General features: G+C 49.4%; 2 protein-coding genes across 3 annotated transcripts in view; one reads left to right on the top strand and one right to left on the bottom strand.

Annotated features, from left to right (window-relative positions):
- Positions 1 to 9,815, top strand: part of Ngef (neuronal guanine nucleotide exchange factor) — a 36,864-nt gene extending 27,049 nt beyond the window's left edge. For both annotated transcript variants that reach the window (XM_027397477.2, XM_035441103.1), the window contains exons 6-13: positions 1,060 to 1,189; positions 2,269 to 2,343; positions 4,012 to 4,101; positions 5,140 to 5,303; positions 5,723 to 5,878; positions 6,685 to 6,764; positions 7,427 to 7,531; positions 8,900 to 9,815. In XM_027397477.2, the coding sequence (XP_027253278.1) occupies positions 1,060 to 1,189; positions 2,269 to 2,343; positions 4,012 to 4,101; positions 5,140 to 5,303; positions 5,723 to 5,878; positions 6,685 to 6,764; positions 7,427 to 7,531; positions 8,900 to 9,090 (991 nt within the window). In that variant the 3' untranslated portion in view covers positions 9,091 to 9,815. The remainder of the gene's footprint in view (positions 1 to 1,059; positions 1,190 to 2,268; positions 2,344 to 4,011; positions 4,102 to 5,139; positions 5,304 to 5,722; positions 5,879 to 6,684; positions 6,765 to 7,426; positions 7,532 to 8,899) is intronic.
- A 1,476-nt stretch (positions 9,816 to 11,291) lies between these two features.
- Positions 11,292 to 16,286, bottom strand: Snorc (secondary ossification center associated regulator of chondrocyte maturation). The gene is made up of 3 exons (XM_027396084.2): positions 16,205 to 16,286; positions 11,504 to 11,686; positions 11,292 to 11,401 (listed from the first exon to the last, which is right to left on the bottom strand). Exons 1-3 carry the CDS (start codon positions 16,275 to 16,277, stop codon positions 11,292 to 11,294), a joined length of 366 nt encoding a protein of 121 aa, XP_027251885.1. The 5' UTR covers positions 16,278 to 16,286.
- Between the last annotated feature and the right edge of the window lie 10,832 nt (positions 16,287 to 27,118).

Genomic DNA, 27,118 nt, shown 5'->3' with positions numbered 1-27,118 from the left:
GAGAACAAAGACAGGGTTGGGGACCTCATTAGGACAACCAGATCTACACAAGTTGCCTGAGACGGCTGGCAAGCTCTGCTTGGCACTTGGCAGCAGTTACTATGTTGAGAAGCTCTGGGGTCAAAGGTGGCACTTCTAGGACAGTCGCTAAAACAGTTCTGTGAAACTTGCCCCAAGGGAGAGTTTCTAGAGCAGTCCTTTTGACAGAAGCCCCATGGCTTCTGGGCTCTGTTGTAGACAGTGTGCCAGGAAGGTTTCTGTGCGCTGCATGTCCACTGTTCAAATAGCAGCTGGATTTTGGTGGGTTTTTTTTTTTTTCTTTCTATCAAACCACATGGCTAAAGCAGGCATTTTAAAGTTTGGGTATCCAGGCATTTAGATGTTTTCCAGTAACTATTTAGAAAGTGTGGGGAATTGGAGTGCTATTTCTCAGACCAAAAGAGAAGCAGAACAGGTGTCTTGAAGTTCCCAAGAATCCCTAAGGCAGCTGGTCACATGTCACTTTGCCCTGTGAGTGCAGATCCCCCCCCTCCCCCCCAGCCCCAGGAGAAGCAGGTAGAATATGGCTGCCCTGATGTCTGCTGCTGCTCTGCAGTAATTTTCTGGCAGTTGTCTTTCTGGCCTTCAGAAGCACTTTGCCACGTGGCCAAGCCCACCTGTCAAAAATAGCCCAGGCTCTCCTGGCAGGTGCCTCGAGCCTGCTGCCATTTCCAACACTGCATCACTACGTGGGTTTACCTTGCCACGGCTTCCTGCCGGGTGAAGTCATCTAATTGTATGTCTGATTCATAACCTTGGCTACAATGTGATTCTTACCCCTCCCACACAAATCATGTTTTGCCAAGTCTTCATGGCCTGGCATATGGAGCCACTATTGTTATTTGACGTTTACATGAACGGTTTATAATGAGGAAGGGGAGGGAGAAAAAGAAGCTAGAATTCAGCATGTGCCTGTGGTTTGGCCTCTGGGAGGCTGTGGGGGGGGAGGGGGGGGAGCATCTCCTATTCACACCTCCAGGGCCTGAGCTCAGAGACAGTCCCCTGTGTCTGGATCTTCAGACAGGAGAAGGCGGCTTTCCGGGAGCTGATCGCACAGCTGGAGCTGGACCCCAAATGCAAGGGCCTGCCCTTCTCCTCCTTCCTCATCTTGCCCTTCCAGAGGATCACAAGACTCAAGCTGCTAGTCCAGGTATGACCCCAACAAGTGCCCTGGGCTCTGCAGGCCCCCCCTACCCAGGCCCTCACTCCTGCTGGTATTTCAGGAAATCCATTTGTTAAACAAGGGCCCATTAGGGTCCTATGGTGCTCCAAGCAATGAGGGCTCATCTACATTCCAGGAGAGATCAGTAGACATAACCAGGAAGTAGGCACAGCTGTGAGGAGCAGAGATGAGTTAACCCAGTCAAGGGTGCCTGGGTACTGCCAATTGGAGGAGTCAAGGAAGAGGTAAGATTTAAGCAGAGACTAGGCTTAGAGGAGCCAGCTGCATCAGCGTCCAGAAGAAAGAACGTTTTATGTAGAGAAAACTGAACATTCAAAGGTCCCGGGGAAATAAGAGTCTTAGTAGAAGGGCCAACAGTGAGCTCAAGGAGCATGATGGGAAGGATTGCAGAGGTATGGGTGAGCAGATCTAGGGTGGAGGGTGGAGGGTTCCACCCCCACCTGATCTGGCTGACGTTTGTCAGGGCTCACTGTGGCTGCTACAGAGAGAGAGCAAAAGGGTAGGAGTGGACAGAGGAAAGGGTTACCCTGAGGGTGAGAGAAGCAATGTGAGCGTAACTGGGAACTGGAGGAAAGTGAGGAATTGGAGAAAAGACATTTACAGTAAAAAAGAAGACCCAAGGCAACAAAGCCCCAGGACCATGATGCCTCGGTCTCCAGGGACCATCCCAGAAGGAAGGGAGGGAGGATGCTGGTGCCTGTGTAAACACTATGCCTCACCTGGGGACAAAGCTAGCCCTTAGCCTGCCTGAGCAACTGCCTCTGTGCTTTGCTCTTGATGGGCTGGTGGCTGGTGGCTCTGTGTTGACACAGAGTATCTACAGGCCCTCAGGACCTGTCCTAGGAGGCTTGAACTGCTCATTATCATCCTGGGCCAAGGCATCCTTTCCTGGCCTGGCTGAGGGTCCTGTACCCTCAGTCCATTCGGTTCAGGGTTGTGTGTGTTGCATCTGTTAAAACTGTGCTTGAGAGATAATGCCGCTGCCAGGGAGGGAGTGGAAGGGGGTGGGAAGGGATGGGAGTGACGGAGCTTCACTCTGCCTTCAGAATATACTGAAGAGAGTAGAAGAGAGGTCTGAGCGAGAAGGCACCGCCTTGGATGCCCACAAAGAGCTAGAAATGGTAAGTAGTGGCTCCCGTCTGTGTGTCCCAGGGAGCATTTCCCCTCTAGACCATTATCCCTGCTGATGCCCTCTGTCACTGTGTCGTCTCATTTATTCTGAGATTGGCTTTTGCAATGCTGAAGAGTCCCTGGGGCTGGAAGAAAACTCACACCCAGTGTGGCTTCACCAGAGCCCTCTCAACACCAGCCTACCCCCTTCACCACTCTCTCTGTTCATGTGCCCAGTGTGGGCATGGAGGCTCTTGCCTGGCACTCTTTACCAACAACCCTGTTGTAATCCCCATGCCTGTCACAGCCCATTGTTCCTACCCATCCTCCAGGATCCGGCTTATATTGTTGTAGACCCTGACCCAGTGTTCTGCCCAGGAGAACACCCCATCCCTGGTTCTTGGAGAGGACTCCTGTGGCAGGGATGGGTTGTTTGTAGGCATCGGCAGCTTTCTCTAGCCTTATGTCCCCTTCAAGTGATGCTTGGGCACTTGGTTCAGATCAATGATCCATATGAGTTCTTTCGAGCCCCTACTGGGCAGCAGTGCCCTGGATGGGTCTGGTGGACCTCTGACCTGTGAGAGGTCCGCCAGCCCCAGAGGGATGTCCCAGAGGTTGGCCAGGGGATGGGTGTGTTTCCTATTTTAAGCCCATCCCTGCTCTTGTCTCTCTTTTCCTTTTGATGAAAGAGACACTGTTTCTCTTGCTTAGTTTTCTTTTAAAGGTTTTATTTTTCCTCATTCATAAAAGTAATTGATGATCAGATACAAGAAAATTCAGAGAGTAAACGTAAGCAAAATAAATATAGCAAAGATGTCTGGCTACCCATACTATACTCCCTGCCGACACACTTTGGCCAGCACTCCTGAACAGATGCCAGTGTGCACATACATACATACATACATACATACATACACACATACATTCGGCTTTCGTAGTGTAGTGATTATCACGTTTGCCTAACATATACACATAGATACATATACACCACACACTCACACACACACACACACACACACACACACACACACACATACACACACACACACTCTGCCACCATGCTCTTTACAAACAGAAATTGTGTCTAAAGCACAGCCTTTGCTCCTCAGTTGAGTGCATGTTCATGATTTCAGAGCCCTGGGGTACACGGATATACTGTGCTTTCATCATTGCTATTAAATGGGCAATTAAATGTGATGACAGGTTTTCTCATTCTAAGCAACACTGCAAGGAACATTCTTGTAGTTACTTCTTTGAGCTCTTCACTTATTCACAAATACTGACCAAGCACCTGCATCAGGTCAGCCTCTACTCTAGACCCATGAGCCATCGTCTAGGGAAATAGAGCATTATTGGCTTATTGATTCCTGGTTGCCCTCCAAGGAGGCAGGTGAACGCTCTGTGGGTGAGAGGCCAACATGGAGGAGCCTTTCCTTTTCCAGTCTAGCTGAGAAGAAAGGCCACCTCTTCTTGGTCTGGAAGGCTTTCTAATCAAGGACAAGGCCCTAAGTTGTTCTCCAGATGCCCCCACAGGGTGCCCCACTTGTTCCAGACTGTGGTGAAGAAAGAACTACAGCCTACCTTAGGCTGGTCAGTCAGTGTCAGCTCCTGGACACAGTGGTCACAGTGGTATCTGGGGACACCTGGAAGGATGACCTGACACGTCCTCCCTGTCTCAGGTGGTGAAGGCATGCAATGAGGGCGTCCGGAAGATGAGCCGCACGGAACAGATGATTAGCATTCAGAAGAAGATGGAATTCAAGATCAAGGTGAGGCTGCAAAACCTGGGTCAGCCTGTGCCCAGCCATGGTGGTCACATCCTTCCCAGAAGCATAGGTGGTCCAGCCTGCACCCCACCACCCTCCCTGGTGGAGGCCAGTCATCATGCACTATCATTCTGCCCAGGTTTACCTTGTGAGAGCTGTGTAGGGCCCACAGCTGCCTGCCTGTGTGAATCCAGCAGTGCTAACACATAGGGGATCCTAAGCAGTCAATGTATGGGGATAGTGACTGTTCAAGGGATTCTCAATGCTGAGAGATTCGCAAGTTACTTCCTTTCTCTTGTTTCTCTGGGTTCCTAGTGGCTTGGATATTGACACATGGTGCCTACTGGTGGCCCTGGGAAGCTATGCATGTAGCTCAGGAGGATAGCACTGGTCTAGCATGAGCAAAAGTAAAAGGGTCCCAGAGGTCAGAGGTCAGATTTTGGGAGCTGAGCCCAGATGAAGGCTGTGAGGGGTCTTCTGATACCTCTTGGGGTTATACTTGCTGGAGTGACTGCAGAGTGCCCAGCTCCCATTCCTGAGAACACCATCTGTCTGCAGGCCGACCTCTTTAACCCACGGGCACCATTACATCCTTTCCTCTGTGAACTTGACCTCTTAGGCTACATCAAGCAAGCTGAGCTTAATGGGCTGATGATCACACACACACACACACACACACACACACACACAGAGAGAGAGAGAGAGAGAGAGAGAGAGAGGAGAGAGAGAGAGAGCAGTACATATGAGCACACCAGAAACACAGACATGAGCACAGAAGCTCTAAGCACAAAGACAGCACAATACACACAGAAACACAGTACACATGCACAGCACACACACAGGAATACATGTATTCACAAGCAAAGTGGCACCTCCTGCTGTTCCGCTGCCGGGACTGACTCTGGCTGGTGGTAGGTAAACAATGACCCCACGCAGCCCTTGCCCACCGTGTCTCACAGCTTTACCCCAGCTGTGGTGTTTGTAGGACCCTTAGGAGGGTGCAAGGGTGATGCCACCTGACGCCCCCTTCCCCCCCTCCAGTCAGTGCCCATCATCTCACACTCCCGGTGGCTGCTGAAGCAGGGCGAGCTGCAGCAGATGTCGGGCCCCAAGACCTCCCGCACCCTGCGGACCAAGAAGCTCTTCAGAGAAATTTACCTTTTCCTCTTCAATGACCTGCTGGTGATCTGCCGGCAGATCCCTGGGTGAGCCTGGCACCGACGGGCACTGGAGAGGACCCAGCCTTGGCTTGGCCATGGTGCAGGGTAGTGGGGCAGCAGTGGAGCAGTCATTAGGGTCAGGTTTTCAAAGGTCTGCTCTGCTCTTGCAGAGCTTTGGGCCATGATGGAGCCTCTCTGAAACCTCAGTTTCCCTCCTGCAAATGTGGAAAGTCTGCACGGTGTCTAACATTGAGCTCAATAAAGTGCCCACTGCCCTACCATGTCCCAGGATGGAAACTCTTCTAAGAAGCAGGATACCAGCATGCTGGGATTCTCAGGGGGGGGGGGTCGCGGAGGTGGTAGCTTGACAGGGCAAAGAGTGGCTAGGGCTATATGTTGGCCTTCCAGCCAACCAGAGGTTACCCTGAGACCAACTGGTCCACCCTGGCTCCCTTGTTCCCCAGAGACAAGTACCAGGTATTTGACTCAGCGCCAAGGGGACTGCTGCGAGTGGAGGAGCTGGAAGACCAGGGCCAAACATTGGCTAATGTGTTCATCCTTCGACTGCTGGAAAATGCAGATGACCGGGAGGCCACCTACATGTTGAAGGCATCCTCCCAGTGAGTATCCAGTGCCATGAGCCACACCCAATGCCACTCAAAGGTCAGTCTTTCCTAGATAAAACAGGCCTCAACATACATCTGTAGGAGGTTGGCTTCCACTCAGCACCCGTCTTTCCCATGGGGAGCCTGTATAGAGGGCGTTTGCAGCCTCTTCGTGTTGAGCTGTGGATGGCAGGGGATGGTCTGGGTTCATGCATGCACAGCAGAGCAAGTCCATCTTGTAAAATGGGGTGCCTGCAGCTGATATGCCAGTGAGACACTGTCCTCCTCTTCCCCCTTTGTTCACTCTCTGTGTGGCCTCCAGTCCTCCACTCTCCCATGCCTGAGCAATCAGGGCAGCTACTTCACAGCCCACACTTGGGGGATACGTTAGACAGTAGGAATTGCTTGGTAGACCATGGAGCCCTGCCTTTCTCCTGCCCTGCCCAGGTCATCTCCCCTCCCTCCTCTGTGCTCTGCTTGCCTCACCCCACCAGGAATTGTCCCCTGCCCTGCTGAGGCCCCAGGCTCTAGTTCACAGGATTAACAGGAGGTGGTGACAACATCTCCAGCTTTGCCGCAGAGATACTTCACTATAACACACCTTTTGAGAGCTAGCTTTCAGAAACTCATAGATGGCTCTTCACACCATCAGACGGCTTCAAACCGCTAGCCTGGGAAGAATGTGCAAGAGCTCACTGTGCAGCTAACTGAGCTGTCCTGGAGCCAGGCTCAGAATGTAGCTGGCCTGGGGGCCCAAGTGCACCCCACAGGGTGGAGTTTGTTGGTTCTGAAGTTGTGGCACTCTGTCCCTTCCCATGCAGGAGTGAGATGAAGCGTTGGATGACTTCGCTGGCCCCCAACAGGAGGACCAAGTTCGTGTCCTTCACGTCCCGGCTGCTGGGTGAGTCCCTGACTTAGAAAAGGAGGCTCTCCGTCTTCTTTGACTAAGACTCACTGGGCCTCAGCTTCAGGGTTCCTACTGCCTGTAGGACTGCACTTCTGCCCCACAGAAGCCCGTCCTGGTACCAAGCAGAAGCTCAGTGCCTGTGTACACTGGCTGCCTAAGCATCTCTCCAATTGCATGGTTAAGGGAGAAATGCAAGTCCCAAGTCTTAAGAGCCAGGTGGCAGAATATTGGACCCAAACTCCAGTGTTCTTTTAGATTTTCCAGTTGTCTAAAAACTCATACAAGACCCAACGGAGTATGAGCCTGGCTACCTTGTGAAGAAGTGTCCCAGCCTGCTGGCTTGTCCTTGTCCCAAGCTGCTTACTGGGTCACACCTGAGAACAAGAGGTTCTTCCTGCCTTCTAGGTTGAGATCTGCATTTTAGCTATCAGATCCTTTCCCCAGATTCCTGGTAGTCTAATAATGTGAGCACCTCCTCCTCCGATAGGACCTTTCTCCCTCATGTGCTGTCCCAGGTCCTGTTTTAGACAGGACTCAGCCACCTGCTGCTGGCAGCATTGTTTCTGGCACCACTGCCTGTTGTCCCTGCTTGTCTGGATGTGGGGCAGGGTAGAACCTGTGATGGGGACACGCCATACCACTCTCCCATCCTGCAGACTGTCCCCAGGTCCAGTGTGTGCACCCGTATGTGGCCCAGCAGCCTGATGAGCTGACGCTGGAACTAGCAGACACCCTGAACGTCCTGGAGAAGACGGAGGATGGTGAGGCTCCCAGGGGACTCTACATCTTGCTAACCACGCCCCTCAAAGGAGAGGAAGACTAATAGTCTGGGTGTAGGACTAGAAGTCACAGTTAGCAGGTGGGCAGGCAGAACCCAGCATCCTTGCTGGCACTGGTACTACCCAGGGCATCCTGCCTAGCACTGGGCCCAGCATCCCTTGGTCTTTCCTCAGACTTCTGGGTCTTCATTCTACTCTGTGAACTGTGAGGCTCCTTCCCCTTCCAGCAGGCCTAGTATGTGGTTCTCTGTCTCCTCCCCAGACTCGCCTATACCTCAGCCCTCCCCTAAGTGGAAGCTTGACCCTGACCTCAACTTGTTTGTTCAGAGTTTCTGATGGCAAATAGGGTATGACTGTGACTACCAGGCCAAAAAGCCCTGTTCCTGCCCATCCTGTGGGTGGAAGGTAGAATTAGCTCCAAAAGGATTTTTTTTTTCTGTAGCCCTTGCCCAATTTAATCCCAACATAGCCAGTGTGGCAATCCCCACTTTTGTGTATTAACTGTTCCTGGTGAAGATCCTAGGAGTAGCTGGGTATCATGGCACACACCTGTCATTCCACCATTCAAGAGGCAGAGGCAGAAGAATCCCTGAAATTTTGTGAGTGGCCTAGGCACAGTGTGAGAACCCGATGTCATTGCAACAGAGACAATCAAAATACCCGAGGAGAACAAAGGCCCCTTCCTGTCCCCTCCTTTGTTCCACGTCATATTTAGAAAACCAAGTGATCTCCACAGCATCCCCCTGGGGGTCCCAGGGACCCCTCCCCCCGCCCTTTCCCCAGCATAACCTGGGGAAAGGGCTAAACAGCCTGACCTGGGTAGGGTCAGGCTGTTTAGCAACAAGCATGGCAAAGACTTCTAGGAGAGGTGAGACAGCAGAGAAAAAGGTCAGGGCACTTGGGGACTCAGGGTAGTCCCAGTTCATAATGCTACCCACCCAAGCAACCACTTGGCCCTCTGGGTGAGATTCTGAAAGGATATGCCCCATGAGAGGGCGAGCTCACTGTCCGGGTTTGGTAATTAAGTGGTCAGCTGTCTCCTATACTGGTCCCCTGGATACCTCATTTAGGGTTGGCTATTTCAAATCTTCTGTCCTGGTATGAGACAGCCTCAGAACATTCAGAAATAGGCTCCCACTTGGGGGAGACCCTAAAGCCTGGGTCTTCACACTCCATGCGCTTTAGCAAACTGTAGGAGCAACCCAAGCTTAGATGGATTGCCAAGCCACTGCTCTTTGGGAAATGCTGAACTCCTGAGTGTGGCTCAAGCCTTGCTTCCCACACAAAGGGAAGCCCTAGCTAAGGAAGCCCCAGCCTTGCCTCACCCTGACCCTACTGACTCCTTTGCAGGGTGGATCTTCGGAGAGCGCCTACATGACCAGGAGAGAGGCTGGTTTCCCAGTTCCATGACAGAGGAGATCCTGAACCCCAAGATCCGCTCCCAGAACCTCAAGGAATGTTTCCGGGTCCATAAGATGGAGGACCCTCAGCGAAGCCAGAATAAGGACCGCAGGAAGTTGGGCAGCCGGAATAGGCAATGAACTCCAGCTCAGGCACCAGCCTGAAGGAGGGGTGTGGACAGGAGGCGGGGGAGCAGGCCCAACAGAGAACCCCGACAGACACAGAGGGTCTTAGGGAGGAAAGGCCAGTGCCTTCCTTGGCATCAGGAGTGTCTTGGGCCTGCACTGCCCCTGCCTACACAGTGGGGGCACTAGTGTCCTGGTCACTCACTTGCTTATACACTGGTGAAAGGCTAAGTATTTTAAGCAGTATTACACCACCTCCTTTCCAGCCCCTCAGAGCTAGAAGAGGGTAGGCATGCTCCAGAGACCTTCCAGTGACTGGAAGAGGCCCACACAGGGGTTCCTGGCCCGAGGCAGACAGGAGGTGACTACTGTCAGGTCCCCTGAACTGCACGTGTCCTTCCCTCCTTAGGAAGCTGTTAAGAGTCTACCAGGCACACCAATGGGCCACCCCTGCCTGAGGGAGCTTGGTGAGCAGTGCTGATGCTGCCCGCCCCTCCCTCCGCCTCTGCCAGCCTCTCTTGCACGGCCAAGCCCTGCCCTCAGCAGGCCTCCCAGAGCATGGCTGAGGGTTCATGCCTCTGGCTCCTTGAAGGGCTAGATGTCACTTGTGTCTCCCGGCCCCTGAAGGAGCCCAGGTGTTTTGCAGAATGAATTGATCACTGCATCCTTTATGGTCATGGTTTTGAGAAAAGCAAATATCATTTTTGGCTGCATTAAAAGAAGCATCCTGTATAGAATAAGGGACGGAGGCCTATTCTCTATCGCCCTGAGCAATGAGGCATTTGGCTCTGGGTTGGGAGGGAGGAACAGCCTTCCAGGCCGGCAGGAGAAACCTCTCCCAGAGGAGCAGCCTGAAGACACAAACATCAGGTCTCAGAACGGGAATGATTTGGGCCTCTGCTTGTGGATGGACTCAAGAAAAGACTCTCTGCAAGAATGGGGGCCCCTCCTGCTGCTGCTGCATACGTACATATTTCCAAAGCCACAGAGACTCTTGGGTATCAGTAAGCAGTGACCCTTTAGGGGATCTGACCCCAAGCCTGGGACCCAGACTCCCTACCTGCTCCTGACTTTGGCCTCGGATGTTCCATTGTGCCCCAGAAGTATCTGGTTCCCCTAGAACTGTTGTTCCTGCCCAGCCACCCATACTCACTCCTGTTTCTACCCCAGAGTGTCCACCCCATTTCTGTCCTAGGGAAGTGTCCAGGGCACTGTGCATCTGCCAGAAGATGGTCTACACCAAAACGGGCCTTCTGTTTGTTTGGTCTCCCAGTATAGCCCAGATTGGCCTTAAAGTCCAAGTCCCACCTCAGCCTCCTAAGTAGGCATTGCAGGCATGTCTCACCGTGCCTGACCCAGAGCCACTGGGCTTTGTGAATCATCTCACAGACTACAGCAAAGTTGTTGGTGATCTTGAGACCTCAGACCCTGAGCATTCCTGGACGGAGATGACCCCTAGCCACACTGCAAACAGAGGGCCACAGCTCCTACGCTGGCCTACCTGGTGGTCTCATCTCCACCCCCTCCCAGTTCTATCCCAGAGGGCTCCCCAGCTTCTGGGTCATCTGGAAAAGGAAGAGCAGCCCCAGAGAGAACATAGACACAAAACCCAGGCCCAGGAGTGTGTGTGCTTGGAGATAGGGAAGTTCTGAGCCTGGGAGGAAGGGGTGAAGACACAGGACTGAGGTTCTGAATTAGGCTGTGGTCCTCCCTGCATCGTCAAAGTCGAAAGCCTCTGTTACCCCACCCCGTCAGTCCTCCACCATTTCCCAGTTAGTCTCAAGGAGTAAGATGAACCTGGCTCAAGCTCTCCTGCTCTACCTCCCCCAGACCCTCCCTTCAGGAGGGAAGCATAAGGGGCCAGGAGTTCGGTGGCCCTAAGTCCCACTGCCCGGGGCGGGGCAGGGCGGGGCGGGCGGGGGCGGGGCGGGGCGGGGCGGGGTCCTTAGAGAATAGACAGACGCCTGAGCTCCCTGCGCCCTGCGTGCACTTCCGGCACAACACACGCACGAGGCCACGCGTGCACATGTTCCCCGCCTGGAGCTTTCCACCCACGGCTCCAGGCACGCGGCACGGCCCAGCAACACACCCCCGTCCCTGTTCACATGAAGCTACACCGGCACGCGGGCTCGCACACGCGGGGACACAGAGGGGACAAAAGGGAACACAGGCTGCAGAGTCGCCACGGGCGGGTCGGCGAGGCTCCTTTATTGGCTTCAAGAAGCAGAAAACTTTCTCAGCGCGACGACCACGAGTGCCAGCACCACGCAGGTGGCCAGCAGGGCGGCAATCACGATGGCCGCAATGGCGCCGGGCCCAAGCGATCCTGTGGAGGACAGAGGACCTTGTCACCCCCGAGGTCCAGCCCAAGCTTGGCCCTTCATGCTTTTCTTCCTCCCTCCCCCCTCCCTGCCCCGCCCAGCCCTACCTGCGTCCTGGTCCACGCCTGCAGGAGGGGTGTTGTCCTCTGGTCTCGGCGAAGAGGTGGGGAATGGAGGGCCTGAGGCAGCAACTTCCTGGCTGTGGCTGGTACTCTCCAAGGCACCGTCACCCGACGACAATTCAATGGGCTCGTTCCACAGTGTGGGATTGGGCTCCTGGGGACCCTCTGCTGCAAAACCAAGGTCAGGCAGTGGGGCTCAGGTGGTCTGCAGGCAGGGATGCGGACCTTCCCCACCACATCAGTCGAGCGATGCCCGGCTGCATCGGCCCCCAAATTCCACAGGGTGAGGCACCTGGCTGGGAAATCCACTCCTATGTTTGGGAGACCATCCCACTTGTGGCCCGGAACACCCACTGAGGATTCAGGTTACAGAAGGACGGATCGGAATGGGCAGAGAGGCAGGGGCAATTGGGAAAATGGGGATTCCTCTGTCCCTCAGGGCAGACACAGCTCCATCTTCCCCCCAGGGCAAAAGCTGAGAGTCAAGAACCTTTGAAAGTGCCACCGCTACTCGATCCTGGCCCACCCAAGCCACAGCCTCAGATCAGGAGACCAACCTTGGGCATCTAACAGCCCCTCCTCCAACCCAAGACAAGTACATTGCTGCCTGGGAGAGGGGGGGATGATGAAGGAAAGGCGACCGGCAAAGGGAAGGGAGGGTCTCACACTCCATCAGTCTCAGTCTGCACATGGGTCCCTGAGTGGCCTTTTCACCAAGAGTCCTCTACCTCTGGGGCTGGGAGTCAGCAGGTTTGGGGGTACCCAAGGGATCCCAGAGGGAAGGAAGGAGACAGGAAGCCAAGATGTATGAGAGTGGTGTGACGTTTCTACCTGCTCTCCTACCTCCCCTGAACACACACTGCTGTGAGGCCCAGAGCACCACACATCTTTGAACCAACCTCCTCCCCAAGACAGAAGTTCAAGACCAGGCTGGTCATAGGCTCTAAGATTTTCCTTCAGCCTGTTCCCCTGGCATCCCAGCTGGTCCCTGCTCATGCCCTGACCTCAACTGGGAAGGCAAGTGATCCAGGAACACCCCAACCAGGTCCTTCACATAGGCCCAGTGGATATCATCTCACCATCTCATTAACTCTAGCTGCTTGTGGCATAGGGACCATTTTATCCCTAATTGGAGACGAGAAAGTCAAACGCTTAGTTAGGTTAAGTGGAGAGAGCCATGATGGGATGGTTCACAGCCCTGGGCGGCTGATGATGGCTGTCTTCTGACAGACCTCCATTAAAACTGCACCTCTCTTACCAGCCCAGTCACAACCGGCCATAACCTGCAAGTCCCTGGGACTCCTCTGAGCCAGGGGCTCCATGTCTGGGTGCCCCCCCCCCGTGTGTGTATGTGTGGGTAGGCTCAGCACAGTGACTGCTCAGGATAGAGCCAAGGGACTTGTGTGTTTCTGCCCATGGTGTCCACCTAGGGCAAACAGAACCCACAGCCAAAGGGACTCCAGTCAGCCTCAAAATAACCAAGTCATTCAAAACTGCCAAGGTCTGGGAAGGAGAAGAATCTGTGACCAGGACAGGGGAGGGGTCAGATGTCCTGTCAGAGACTCTGGGTAAGGCTGGTAAGAACCGTGCTAGGGTCCCTGTCCCAGTTTGATGCCACATTCTGGTTAGGAAAAAGAGTGTCTTTGTTCTTAACTGAACAACTCAGGATAAATGATGTCAGCAACTTTGGACTGCTCCTGCATTTGGGGTCAAGGAACAGTGTGGCAAATGTTGGTAACTTATAACTAGGTAAAGAGTAGTTTGGCAAACGTTGGTAACAAATGTTGGGAACTGGTAACTAAGTAAAGGCTTTGCTGGGGTTTGGTAGATAATTTTACAACTTTTTTCTTTGTAAAATTGGAATCTTCACTCTAAGATTTTGGCAGACTCCTGCTCCCTAGGTTCCACTGTGAATCCTCTCATAACCCTGGACCGAACTTGTAGACTCAGCTTGTAGGCAGGGACTACTGTCCTGTGTAATGGGGCATCCCAAGACTAGGACCCCTTTTCAGAAAAGACTGGTAAGAGGCCTCCAAAGACTGTTGTCGCCCACCTCAGCAGGCCTCCCACTAACCATGAAGAGCCCTCTGTAAAGAGGCAAAGTGACCTGGTCAGAGAAAGTAGTGTTTACAGCCTGAGAGTCCTCATGAAAGGCCTTAGCCTCAAACAGTCTGACCTCAGACTACCAGGGCTGGACAGAAAGCCCTGAACATACCTGCCATATAGCAAGCCCTGAGGTCTGGGCTTTGTAGATTGCCAGTCTGCCCTGAGGCTCTTCAGGACACACCCCAAATGGTCAGGCAGGCAGGCAGGCCTCTTCCTATCCCATCTCTCCTGGCCAAAGCTCACTTCCAATGCCAGGAAAGCCGCCCAAGGATTCTGAGTATCAGGCCTAGCTCCCCTAAGCGGTGCCTGTTTTCTGGACAGAGACTGAGCCTGCCGCAACCCACCAAAGAAGGAGGGGCTTCTGCAGGCCACAGCCCAGGCCTTATCTTGTTTTCCTACCACTCAAGCCAGACCCCTCTTAGTCCTCCAGGAAGCTAGGAACTATGGGTCAGTGTGCCAGCGGGAGAGTGGTGAGGATGAGAAGAAGGAGGGCCAGTCCAGGGCCCCAGGAGCAGGGTGTGGAGGGAGCAGGCTGAGTGACAGCATTTGAGGATAAGAAAGGGAGACATGGCAGGGGACTCCTGAGAAGGCTCAGACCACCTTGGCCACAAGAAGACCCCCATATTAGTGTGAGCAATGTCACAGAACTTTCTGTTCTGACCGAGGAGACATGGTGTCAGTGCCACAAGCTTGAACACCTCAGGCTGTCCCCTGGCCCCACCACCCCAAGCTGCTCTGCCTTTTGGTAAATAAGTTTGTTCAACGGTTAGTCTGACCACAGGCCCTGAGGCCAGGCGCCCATGCTCACAGTCGGCCTTTGTGCAGCCATGAAGAGCCTTTTCATCCCCATCCTGGCCCCCTGCCCACTCAACCTGGCCTGCTCCTCTACCTCGGTGGCTATGGCCACCAGCTGAGTCAGGGAGGGTGGCAGGCTGGCCTGTCCCCAACCCCAGGACTACTCCATCTCCTCTTTCCTGCTACAGGACTACAGCCCAGGAGAGAGAGATGGGGGCTGTGGACCTTGTACACACCTGCTCAGACCTGGGGTCTAGGGCTGGTTCTGAGAACCTCCTGTCTCCCTGCTCCCAGGACAATCAGAACCCCAAGACTCAATTGGCGTGCTCACACCTGCTGTGAGCCTGCTGGGTTTTTTTTTGGGGGGGGCACCCATGGAAGGAAGAGGTAAGTGAGGTCAGTTGAGGTCCTGGCTATTCCCAAAGCTTCTGTGGAAGCAGAAAGCCCACCCACCAAAGTTGTGTATACACAGCACGACTGGGGCTCTGGCTAGAAGCTTGAGCTGGAAGAGGCAGCAGGAACCTGGGCTGCAGGGCTTTGCCAAGCAACTGCTTCACTGTGGCAGGAAGCTGCGGGTCCCAGGTCCCAGCCCCGGGTCCCAGGTGATGGAAAATATCTCCCAGCACTGTAAGTCATATCTCCCAACATTAGGGGTACCTCTGGCTAAATTGCCAGGCACTGCTCCCACCCCCAAAAACTGGGTATGTCCCAACCTGTGCGAAGAAATGGTTCTCCCAAAGGCCCCTTTGGGCTTAGCTGAAGGACTTCAAACTCTGCCCAAACCCTGAAGACAGATTGAGGGTTGACTAAGCACTTGCCACCCTGAGAGCCTGGCCTGTTAGACCTGGTGAGGGAGGAGGGTAGTGAGTGTCACCCACCCTGTGCAGATGAGGAAAGAGGTAGGAGGTAGGCAGGCCAGAGCCCGGCCTTAAGTTACTTTCTAGGGTGACTGGGGGAGCAGAAAGGCCCATGACCACCATCACCTGTGTCTCCTAGAGTGAGGCTGGGAGTTTCCAGGCCCTGCTGTCACGACAGAGGTGACTTCTCTGCTTCAGAGGTCCGCAGAAACCCCTAAAGTTCAGACTGCAGTGTTTTAAGACCATCGGGGACCCAAGAGGTAGGCTGCCCTTCTGCCAACTACTGAACAGCTGCCGAAGGTTTATTCCCACGTATTTGTGCCTATGTCCCTGCTCTGAAGCTGACCTGGAAAAGCCCTGCCATGCTGGCCCTCTCATCAGACCCCAATACAGCCATCTAGGTGTCAGTGCAGTGTCCTTGACATTCTGCAAAAGGACTCAGAACTATTTACCTCTATGGGAGCAGCACCTAGGTCGTAAGCTCTCAGGGAAGTGCTTGCAGAATTTAAAGGAATTTCAAGTCGCTGGATTTTCTGACTAGCAGCTGGGCTCTGGCCTCTTAGCCCTTTGCCCTTTGTCTGATGAGCCCTCCTGCTTCCCAGATCCAGAAGCCTCTAGATGTTCTTGTGACAAAATACCCCCCAGAACTCCAGACAACCAAATGTCCTTGGCTCCGATACCCTGGTTGCCCTCCTATGCCAATGGCCACCCATCCCTGCTGCTAACAGTTCCCTGACACATCATCTTATCCAGATTCTACCAGCCAGCACTGTGGGAACCCCTCTCTGCCCCTCAAAATCACCACATCTGGGCATCCCGCCTCTTGTGAGGGGCTTGTGCCCTGCAGATACTGGAGAATCTGGTCCCATTGGTAATTGTTGGCTCTGAAAAGTTGGTAGCAGTAGATCCAAAGGTCTGTGTCCCTTACCTGTGAGCACCGCAGGGGCTAGGACCCCAGAGATGAGCAGCAGCGCCATGTGCAGGGCCAGACAAGATGCCATCCTGGCAGTGAGTGAGCAGTGTGTGGGACACAGAGGACTAAGCGGCTGGGCTCAGGCAGCGGGAAAGAGGCTTCAAAGAGCTGGGGAGGGTTTTCATCAATGCAAACTCTGTCCTCCTGGGACACCGTGCCCGCCCCACACACAGGCACGCGCGCGCACACACACACACATGCACACACAGACAGAGAGAGAGAGGAGAGAAAGGGAAAGAGAGAGGGAGGGAGAATAGAGAGAGAGGGAGAGGCAGAGGGAGAGAAAGAGAGAGAGAGAGAGAGAGAGAGAGAGAGAGAGAGAGAGAGAGAGAGACCTGCTGTCCTGAACTACCAAACAGCCCCACCCTGGAGAGGAATGGGGAAAATTGCTTTTTATTTCTTTCTACCTCTCTATTTCGTTTTCCTTTCCTCTCTCTGTCTCTGCCCTCTCTGTTTTCTGCCCCCCCCCCCACTACACAGCATTCGCATGTATTCCTGGGTCACTGGAAGTGAGAACTTTCCAGGTTTCCCAAGAAACAGAAGCCTCACCCAGGGACCTTGAGCATGGCAAATGCCTTGGGGCCACTGTGCCCAGGACTCTTGAGTGGCCCAGCAGTGTGCATGGAAGACTCAGCTCAGAGCTTCCCACTTGAGTTCTCAGCTGGGTGGGGAGGACGAGTTAAAGTTCCTTGCTGTAGTGCAGGCTAACACAGCACCTTTAATGCACTTTCCACCAAAGCCCCTGACTGCCCTAGACCCTTTCCAGAAAAGTCTTTGACTGCATGTCCTCTCTTGCTCCCTCATTCTTGCAGGCACTCTCTTCTAATCCTGAGACTCAGTTTCACCTTTAACCTTGTCCAGCTTGCTGCATTCCCAAGAGCTCTGTCAGGCTGCTGCTGAACCTCCACTGGTGACCAAGCACACTGGCTTCCACGGCCTCTGCCCGCATCCACAGATGGACAACCAGCCCACCTGGTGTGTTCACCGTGGAAGTCCCCAAAGTCTCCCCCTCCATCCCCATTTCCAAGCCCCAGAGGCCCTGCTGCTTCTTCTACTTTATAGTTTTCCAAACAAAAAGCCAAATCAAGGGCTTCTCCTAGTCAGGCTTCCTTCCACATACCTGCTCCCTCTCTGTGCTGGCCCTGACTGCGCTCCTCCTAGACTGGATCCTGCCCCAGGGCCTTTGCACTCGCTCTCCTTGTCCAGAAAGTAGTGCCTACACTTACCAGGTGCATGGTTCATTTCCTTCAGGTCTCAGCTTGGTCAGGCAGCTGGCATCCATTCATCATATCACTTCAAATGTCTTCATAGCACTTAAATTTTTATGAATTTTCATATTCCTCCTCCTTTGGTGTTACCTTTCAGAGAAGAAACATTCCTGCGAGATGTATATTAATCAGCCATTTGTCACTGTGATCAAACCCCCTGAGGAAGCCATTTAAAGGGAGCAAAGGTTTGCTTTGGCACAGTCTCAGGGTTATGGTCCTGCTCAGCTTTGTCCCACTGCTGAGAGCCTATGAAGAGGTGGTGACAGTGACAGAGGAGGCTGCTGAACTCATACATAGCACAGGAGGAAAGAGAGAGAGATGGGGCTGGGGACAAGACACCCTTCGAAAGGCATTCCCTGAGGCCTTCTTCCTCCGACTAGGTTCTGCTTCCTTCAGCTAGCAACTCATCAATGGATCCACCAATTGATTAAGCTACCATTCTCATAACCCAATCACCTCTCAGTAGTGCCACCAGCTGGGGGCTAAGCCTTCAACACATGAGCCTTTTGAGGTGACATTCATATCCAAATCATAAAAGATGAGTGTAAACCTTATGTATAGGTTGATGAGTTTTTGTATCATGTAGACTCTCTACATATATAAACTCTACCCGAATCAACCAAAACCATGCCCAGCACGCCAGTGGTGCTCTCTGAGCCCCTCCTCAGTCAGCACCCTATCAATTCACCTGTCATGCATGAAGGTCTGCTGTGTGGTTCACCCACATTGTGAGGGAGCATTGGTGCCTTTGCTTGTACTGCTGGAATGTATTCAGCCATAAGAGTGTGTCGTCATAGTGCACCCATTCATAGTGATCAGAGCTGTTTCCTGATTGGGACCTTTCTGAATACAGCTTCCATGTTCTTGCACCCTCCTTTGTGGATGTCAGCATCTCTTGGTTACATGTCTGAAGATGAACTGTCTGGGTCCGAGAACAGGCAAGGGCTCTGGTTTGCACTCTCTGCAGTAGTTTGAGGTTCCAGTTGCTTCGAGGCCTCAAGGACACTTATTGTTGCCAGACTTTAGAAATTCCTTTGGTATGTATAGGTGGCATATGCATATGTAGACATATTCACATGTATGTGTGTACACATGTTCTGGTGCACATGCATGTGGAAATCAGAGGTTGACATCAGGTGTCTTTCTCAGTCCCTTGCTACATCACTCTCCCCAACCCCCAACCTACCACTGCTACTTTCGGGTTACGTCTGTAAGTACAGCAATACATCACTTAACATTGGATGCCATTAGAAATACTCACCATTAGACAATTCTATCATTGTACAGATACCAGAGAGTATGCAATATAAGATGGCTACTGCATCACTAGGCTATTTGACCTTATGGGGCCACAGTCCTTTGACGACCAAAGCATTGCTAAGAACCGTGAGTCTATTGAGCTCTAGTTGCAGAGTTGTCTTCTCACAGTGGCACAGATTAGCAATTACAAAACTACTTTGGTGTATTATGCATGAGCAATTGAGGAAATATAATTGACTCTTCAACAATACTAAAGTTAGGGGTACTGACCCTTTTGCTTCTCCAGAATGCAACTGCTAATAGCCTGCTGCTAATCTGAAGCCAAACTGATAATAAACAATCCAAAAAAAAACAAAAACAATTTTTTTTGGTGTGGATTATAGCCGGTAGAAAATTCCAGAGGACCATGAAAGATTATTTTTCTGGCGTCTGCAACTGAGAAGTAACTGTCCCTACGAGGATGGTCAGTGTGAAGTGGCTACAACATTGGCTCTGCAGACTGTACTATTGTCACTTTTATGTGGTTGTGATTTAAAATTGGATCTTTACATTTGTTCACATTTTTCTTGATTATGAAAAACCATGCATAGCCTGTAAGTGAACAAGTGTTAATAAATTTTCTACTAGGCTAAGCACAATTTGCAGTAATTTTTAAAAAGGTTATTCTATATTTATGACCTACTTTTTCTTCTTTCCTGATGATTGTAGGCTATATGGTTTGCAAGTTTTTATTTTTAAAATTTCTCAGAAACCTTCCTCCAGATAAGATCATCTGTCAGTGCCGTTGATGCCACAGGAAGGCTGCCACCAGCAATTTCCCTGTGAACGATGGGGCAAGGAGAGCCTGAATTTACAGAAAAGAGAGACATCCAATCTGCAGAAAATACAGAGCATATAAAGAAACTGGAGTCATGAGGATGCTTGCTGCTAAGTTATATGTATGGTATGTATTTTTATGAAAAAGGTATTAAAATTGAGAGACTTCAAGATAAATTCAATGAGTAGTACTTTGAGCAATTAAAAAAATAACACTTTGGGGTTATCCTGAGACGATTACATATGGTCTAGACATAACTATTATTGTTAGTACTTGTAAATGTAATAAGGGACTTTTTGTCATTGTTTTTTTTCCCCACATACATTTGTGGAGACAGACCTCTTTCTTCTATTGCATTAGATTTGATATTTTTAATCTTTTAAAATTATTGTGTATCAATAATCCTTGTAAAGCATCCCAGAGTCCTCAGTGATTTTTTTTTTGGGGGGGGGTTCGAGACAGGGTTTCTCTGTGTAGCTTTGGAGCCGTTCCTGTCACTCGCTCTGGAGACTAGGCTGGCCTAGAACTCACAGAGATCTGCCTGCCTCTGCCTCCCAAGTGCTGGGATTAAAGGTGTGAGCCACCAATGCCGGGTGTCCTCAGTGATTTTTTAAAATTTATTTTACATATCAACCACAGTTTCCCCTCCCTCCCTTCTGCCTGTTCCCTCACCCCACCTCCCTTCTACCCACCCCCATCCACTCCTCCTCCGTTTCCATTCAGAAGGGGTAAAGCCTCTCAGGGGGTCAACAAAGCATGGCATATCAAATTGAGGCAGGACCAAGCTCCTCCCCCTTTGCATCTAGGCTGGATGAGGCATCCCACCATAGGAAATAGCTTCCAAAGAGCCAGCTCATACATCAGGGACAGGTCCTGGTCCCACTGCCAGGGGCCCCACAAAAGACCAAGCTGCACAATGGTCATCCAGATGCAGAGGACCTAGGTCAGTACCATGCTGGAGCTTTAGCTGAGTGTCCAGAGTCTGTGAGTTCCCTGTCATGACCTTGACATCCTTGCTCTTCAACTGAACTCCCAGAGCTCCGCCCAGTGCTTGGCTGTGCATCTCTGCATCTGTTTCCATCAGTTACTGGATAAAGGCTCTAGGTTGGCAATTAGGGTAGTCATTAGTCTCATTACAGGGCAAGGCCAGTTCAGGCACCCTCTCAACTATTGGAGGAGTCCTAGCTGGGGCCATCCTTGTGAGTTCCTGAGAGTTTCCCTGTCACCAGGTTTCTCCCTAACCCATAATGACTATCAAGACATCTCTTTCATTATTCTCCCCTCTGCCCTGCCTCCAACTTGACCATCCTGATCCCTCATGTTCCCATCTTCCACCCCCTCCCCTCTACCCCCACGCCCTCCCCTTCCCCCACCACCCCCAGTTTACACGGGAGATCTCATCTGTTTCCTCTTCCCAGGGAGATCCATGCATCCCTCTTAGGGTCCTCCTTGTTACCTTTACATCTAATATCCACTCATGAGTGAGTAGATACCATGTTTGTCTTTCTAGGTCTGAGATACCTCACTCACGATGATTTTTTCCTAGTTCCATCCATTTGCAAATTTCATGAGGTCATTGTTTTTCTGGTTTTTGTTTGTTTGTTTTTTAATCACTGAGTAATACTCCATTGAGTAAATATATCAGAAGCAAAAGTTTGACTTCTTCCTTTCCAATTTGTATCCCCTTGATCTCCTTTTTGTTGCCTTAATGCTCTAGCTAGAACTTCCAGTACTATATTGAATAGATTTGGAGAGAGTGGACAACCTTGTCTTGTCCCCGATTTTAGAGGAATCACTTTCAGTTTCTCTCCATTTAGTTTGATGTTGGCTGTTGGCTTGCTGTATATTGCCTTTATTATGTTTAAGAATGTCCCTTGTATCCCTGATCTCTCCAGAACCTTTGCCATGAAGTGGTTTTAGATTTTGTCAAAGGCTTTTTCAGTATCCAATGAGATTTTTTTCTTTCAGTTTGTTTATATGGTGGATTACATTGACAGATTTTCATATTTTGAGCCATCCCTGATAGATTTTCCTATGTTAAACCATCCCTGCATCTCTGGGATGAAACCTACTGGATCATTGTGGATGATTTTGTTTTGATGTGTTCTTGGATTCAGTTTGCCAGTGTTTTATTATTTTTGCATCAATGTTCATGAGGGAGATTGGTCTGTAATTCTCTTTGTTGCATCTTTGTTTCTATTGTGAGGAACAATTTGAGGATCATTGGTATTCTTTGAAATTCTGATAGAATTCTGTGTTAAAACCATCTGCCCTGGGCTTTTTTTTTTTTTTTTTTTTTTTTGTTAGGAGACTTTTAATGACTGTTTCTATTTCCTTAGGGGTTATTTAAATTGCTTATGTGGTCTTGATTTAATTTTGGTATGTGGTACCTATCAAGAAAGTTGTCTGTTTCTTTTAGATTTTCCAATTTTGTGGAGTACAGGCTTTTGAAGTATGACCTAATGATTCTCTGGATTTCCTCAGAGTCTGTTGTTATGGCCCCCTTTTTGTTTCTGTTTTTATTAATTTGGATATTCTCTCTCTGCATTTTCATTAGTTTGGATAAGGGTTTATCTATCTTGTTGATTTTCTCTAAGAACTAACTCTCTGTTACATTGATTCTTTGTATTGTTCTCTTTGTTTCAATTGATTTCAGGCCTGAGTTGACTATTTCCTGCTGTCTACTCCTCCTGGGTGAGTTTGCTTCTTTTTGTTCTAGAGCTTTCAGGTGTGCTGTTAAGTTGCTGGTGTGGTTGGGCAGGGATGGCACAGCCTTTAATCTCAACACTAATGAGGCAGAGGCAGGTGGATCTCTGTGAGTTTGAGGCCAGTCTGGTCCAGAGAGCAAGTTCCAGGACAGGTAACAAAGCTACACAGAGAACCCTGTATCGATAAACAAAACAAACAAAAAAGAGGACAAAGTTGCTCATGTGTTATTTCTCCAAATTCTTTATGTAGGCAATTAGTACTATGAACTTTCCTCTTAGCACTGCTTTCATAGTGCCCCATAAATTTGGGTATGCCGTGGATTCAATTTCATTAAATTCTAGGAAGTCTTTAATTTCTTTATTTCTTCCTTGACACAGTGGTGGCTCAGTTGAGAGTTGTTCAGTTTCCTTGAGTTTGTAGGCTTTCTGTAGTTTGTATAGTTGTTGAACTCTAACCCGTGGTGGTCCGATAAGATACAACAGGTTATTCCATCTTTTTAATCTGTTGAGATTTGCTTTATGACTGAGTATGTGGTCAATTTCAAAGAAGGTTCCATGAGGTGCTGAGAAGGTATATTCTTTTGTATTTGGGTGAAATGTTCTGTAGATGTCTATTAAGTCTATTTGAGTCATAGAATCTGTTAGTTCCCTTGCTTCTGTTAAGTTTCTGTCTGGCAGACCTGTCCAGTGGTGAGAGTGGGGTGTTGAAGTCTCCCACAATTAATGTATATGGTTTGATGTGTGATTTAAGCTTTAATAATTTTTTTCAAATGTTGGTGCCCTTGTATTTGGAGCACAGACATTCAAAATCAAGACTTCATCTTAATGGGTTTTTCCTTTGATGAATAGGAAATTCATGCTTCTCCATCTCTTTTGATTAATTTTAGTTTGAAGTCTAATTTGTTAGATATTAGGATAGCTACACTAGCTTGCTTCTTAGGTCCATTTGATTGGAAAATCTTTTCCCAATCCTTTTTTCTGAGGTAATGTCTGTCTTTTAAGTTGAGATGTGTTTCTTGTATACAACAGAAGGATGGATCCTGTTTCTTTCTTTCTCTTTTTTTTTTTTTTTGTCCATTCTGTTAGCCCATGTATTTTTTTTTTAAGATTTTATTTATTGTGTATACAACATTCTGCTTCCATGTATAACTGCACACCAGAAGAGGGCATCAGATCTCATAACAGATGGTTGTGAGCCACCATGTAGTTGCTGGGAATTGAACTCAGGACCTCTGGAAGAGCAGCTGGTGCTCTTAACCTCTGAGCCATCTCTCCAGCCCATAGCCCATGTATTTTTATTGATGAATTGAGTCCATTGATATTAAGAGATGTTATTGACCAGTGATTGGTAATGCCTGCTATTTTTTGGTTTTGATGGTAGTGGCTGTAGTGTGTGTATTTCCCCTTTGGGTTTTGCAGTTGTGAGATTATCTCTTGCCTGTGTTTTCATAAATGTAGCTGAGTTCCTTGGGTTGGAATTTTCCTTTTAGTACTTTCTGTAGTGCTTTGTGGATAAGTATTGTTTAAATCTGTTTTTGTTGTGAAATATATTGTTTTCTATGTCTATGGTGATTGAAAGTTTTGCTGGGTAGAGTAGTCTGGGCTGGCATCCATGGTCACTTAAGTGTTTGCAAAATGTCTATCCAGGACCTTCTGGCTTTTATAGTCTCCACTGAGAAGACAGATGTAATTCTGATAGGTCTGCCTTTATATGTATGTTACTTGGCCCCTTTCCTTTGCAGCTCTTAAAGTTCTTTCTTCATTCTGTATGTTTAGTGTTTTGATTATGTGGTAAGGGGACCTTTTTTTTTTTTGGTTCAGTCTATTTGGTGTTCTGTAAGCTTCTTGTACCTTTATAGGCATGTCCTTTAGGTTAGGAATTTTCTTCTATGATTTTCTTGAATATGTTTTCTGTGCCATTGAGCTAGAATTCTCCTATCCCTATTACTCTTACATTTGGTCTTTTCATGGTGTTCCAGATTTCCTGGGTATTTTGTGTTAGGAATTTATTGGATTTAACATTTACTTTGACTGATGAATCTATTTCTTCCATAGCATCTTCAATGCCTGAGCTTCTCTCTTCCATCTCTTTAATTCTGTTGGTAATGCTTGCATTTGTAGTTCCTGTTCGATCCCCCCCCCCTTTTTTTTTTTTGAGACAGGGTTTCTCTGTGTAGCTTTGGAGCCTATCCTGGCACTCGCTCTGGAGACCAGGCTGGTCTTGAACTCACAGAGATCCACCTGCCTCTGCCTCCCGAGTGCAGGATTAAAGGCGTGCACCACCAACGCCCGGCTCTTCCCCAGATTTTTCATTTCCAGAATTCCCTCGGTTTGTGTTTTCTTTATTATTTCTATTTCGATTTTCAAGTCTTGAACAGTTTCCTTCATCTGTCTTTCTTCTTGGTTTTAAGGAAATTTTTCATTTCCTCTTTAAGAGCCTCTATCATCTTCATAAAGTTACTTTTTAATTTAAATTCATTTTCCTTTGTTTCAGCTGCACTGGAATGTTCAGATCTTGCTACTCTATGGAGCCGGCCTTCCCGAATCCCCAAATCCTGGGCTTTGTTTAGGTCCTAATCCTGAGCTTTGTCTCTCAGCGACTAGAACCCATTCCTTTGAAAGAGGGCTGTACTTTGCATCTTCCACCACAAGAATCTAGTCTTCTGACAAATCCTCCTTAGGTCCTGGACCTGAGTTCTATCAGCCAATAGAACTCAAAGTGCTTTGCTACTTTGCTAGGGAGTTTCTATGTAGCTATGCCTAAAGCTCTGTTGTGAATTGTCACATGGAAACCTTTTCCCAAAGTTTTACTATACTTAAATGTGTAAGACTAAAACAAATGGTCTGGAAGTTTTGACCCAGTGCCTGTAAAGATGATACTGACTCGTTTCATTCTTCACCTAGTGTGGATCTCTCCCTACCAGTTGAGGCTTGCAGGGGTCCCTGACAGGACTGGCTCTGTTTCAAGTTCCCAAGATGACCTGGGCCAGTACCCTACCCCCAAACCATTTAACAGGTAAGGACACTAGAGTTTCAGAGACAAGACAAGACGACTGGTTATAATGAGGCTAATGCTAACACGGGATCTTCTAGAAGCCATGCCACACTGCCTTGGAGAGAGATTTCCCTGCAAGGGAAACTCTAGTTTCACCGACATTGAGCAGGCTTTAGGCTTTCTCCACAACTAACATTACAAGAAGCTGCATATGATCACCACTCATAGGGAACCAAACATCTGAAAATTATTACACATCTGGCTGCCTTAAGGATCAGATAGTAACCCAAGATCCCAAGCAAGTACTGAAGTCCCAGAGAAAAGACAGGAAGAAATGGTTAATAGAGGCTAATATCAGTTCCCACTTCCAGGTTCTGATGGGAGATGTCTTTCTATATGCTGTGAATATGTTTCTCTTATTGGTTGATGGATAAAGCTGTTTCAGTCAATGGACAGGCAGGATGAAGCCAGGCAGGAAGTATAGGCGGGTCTACCAGACTCGGAGAAGGTTAGGAGGAGAAATGCAGAGTCGAGTGTGTTGCTAAAGGAATAACATGCCAAAGCATTATGGGTATGCCACAGCCTAATGGCAATGCAAAGTTTAATAGAAAAGGGTTAATAACTGAGAGAGAGCTAGCCAATAAGTAGCCTGAGCCATCAGCCAAACAGTTTATAATTAATATAAGCCTGTGTGTTTATTTGGGACTCAACGGCTGTGGGACTGGGACAGGACAGAAACTTCCATCAACAGTTCCTTCTGACCTTCAATGATGAATTGTACAGTGGGCTTTAAGATAGTCTCCTTCCTCAAGTTGGTTTTTGTTTTAATCATAGCAAAAGAGAAGCAAATTAGGATACCAAGAATTAACTAGTCAAGAGCCACCAAAGACAGCACCAATTGGGCTTTCACTGGGGTCTTAAGAAACTCATCAATTAGATGGCCAACTTGTGTGTGGGATGCGCATGGCTGTGTTTGTTGGCACTGTAAGCCAGCTGCTCCTTTGATGAAGCTTTACTTCACAATCCCACTGCATAAGAATGTTCACCTCAAAGCATCACTACTTTCATAAATGGGCTTTTTATCTTGATGAATACTAAAATTTAGTAAAAGCAGTATTGTTATGTGTATGCATTAGTCATACAATACATAAAGAAAATGGTTGCACTAAAAATTTAGGGGATGGCAAGATAGCTGAGTTGAGTGAGGTGCCTGCTGCTAAGTCTTGAGGACCAGAGTATCTATCTGACCTCCACCATGTACAGTGCAGGTGCATGTACACACACACACACACACACACACCAGTTTTATAAATTAAAAGACAGAAATTTAAAGCACAAACACCCCACACTGCAACTTAATATGAAAATAGTCCTTGATGGAGATGGATAAACTCATTTTATGCTGGTCTTTCCCCAAACGATTACACTCTTTGGCAATGTGGCCTTGCCACTCTTTCCATCAAGGTGGGTGGGACAGAGGCCTTGCTCCTGCCCCTGGAATCAAACACAGTATCACGGGAGGAAACCCAAGGGGAGGGTTTCAATCCTCCTACCCCACCCCCAACCAAAGCCAATGTTAACAGCTTCTGTAACTATCAGCTGAGGTCTAGCCTACTGCAACCATCAGTTACTTACTGAGAGGCAACCCAGGAAGGATACCCCATTAAGCCTTCATTAACGAAAGCAACCCCAGCTGACATCTGAACAGTCATCACAATGATCCCTTCCCTATCTTACAATCACACAATTTCCAATACAATGAGGTACCTGCTACAAGACAAGACAATTGGTTGACTACCCTGGGGACTATCAAACTGGTTT

This window comes from Cricetulus griseus, chromosome 2, assembly GCF_003668045.3.
Source record: "Cricetulus griseus strain 17A/GY chromosome 2, alternate assembly CriGri-PICRH-1.0, whole genome shotgun sequence".
Lineage (NCBI taxonomy): Eukaryota > Metazoa > Chordata > Mammalia > Rodentia > Cricetidae > Cricetulus > Cricetulus griseus.
The sequence above is the reverse complement of the archived record's forward strand: the minus strand, read 5'-3'. Positions and strand labels throughout refer to the sequence as shown.

What these genes read in the sequence shown, in the direction of transcription:
- Snorc (XM_027396084.2), bottom strand. Translation starts at nt 16,277, where the DNA reads ATGGCATCTTGTCTGGCCCTGCACATGGCGCTGCTGCTCATCTCTGGG. An exon ending in AGCCCCTGCGGTGCTCACAG is followed by an intron (nt 11,687 to 16,204) that starts GTAAGGGACACA and finishes TTGGTTTTGCAG; the next exon opens with CAGAGGGTCCCCAGGAGCCC. An exon ending in AGGCGTGGACCAGGACGCAG is followed by an intron (nt 11,402 to 11,503) that starts GTAGGGCTGGGC and finishes TGTCCTCCACAG; the next exon opens with GATCGCTTGGGCCCGGCGCC.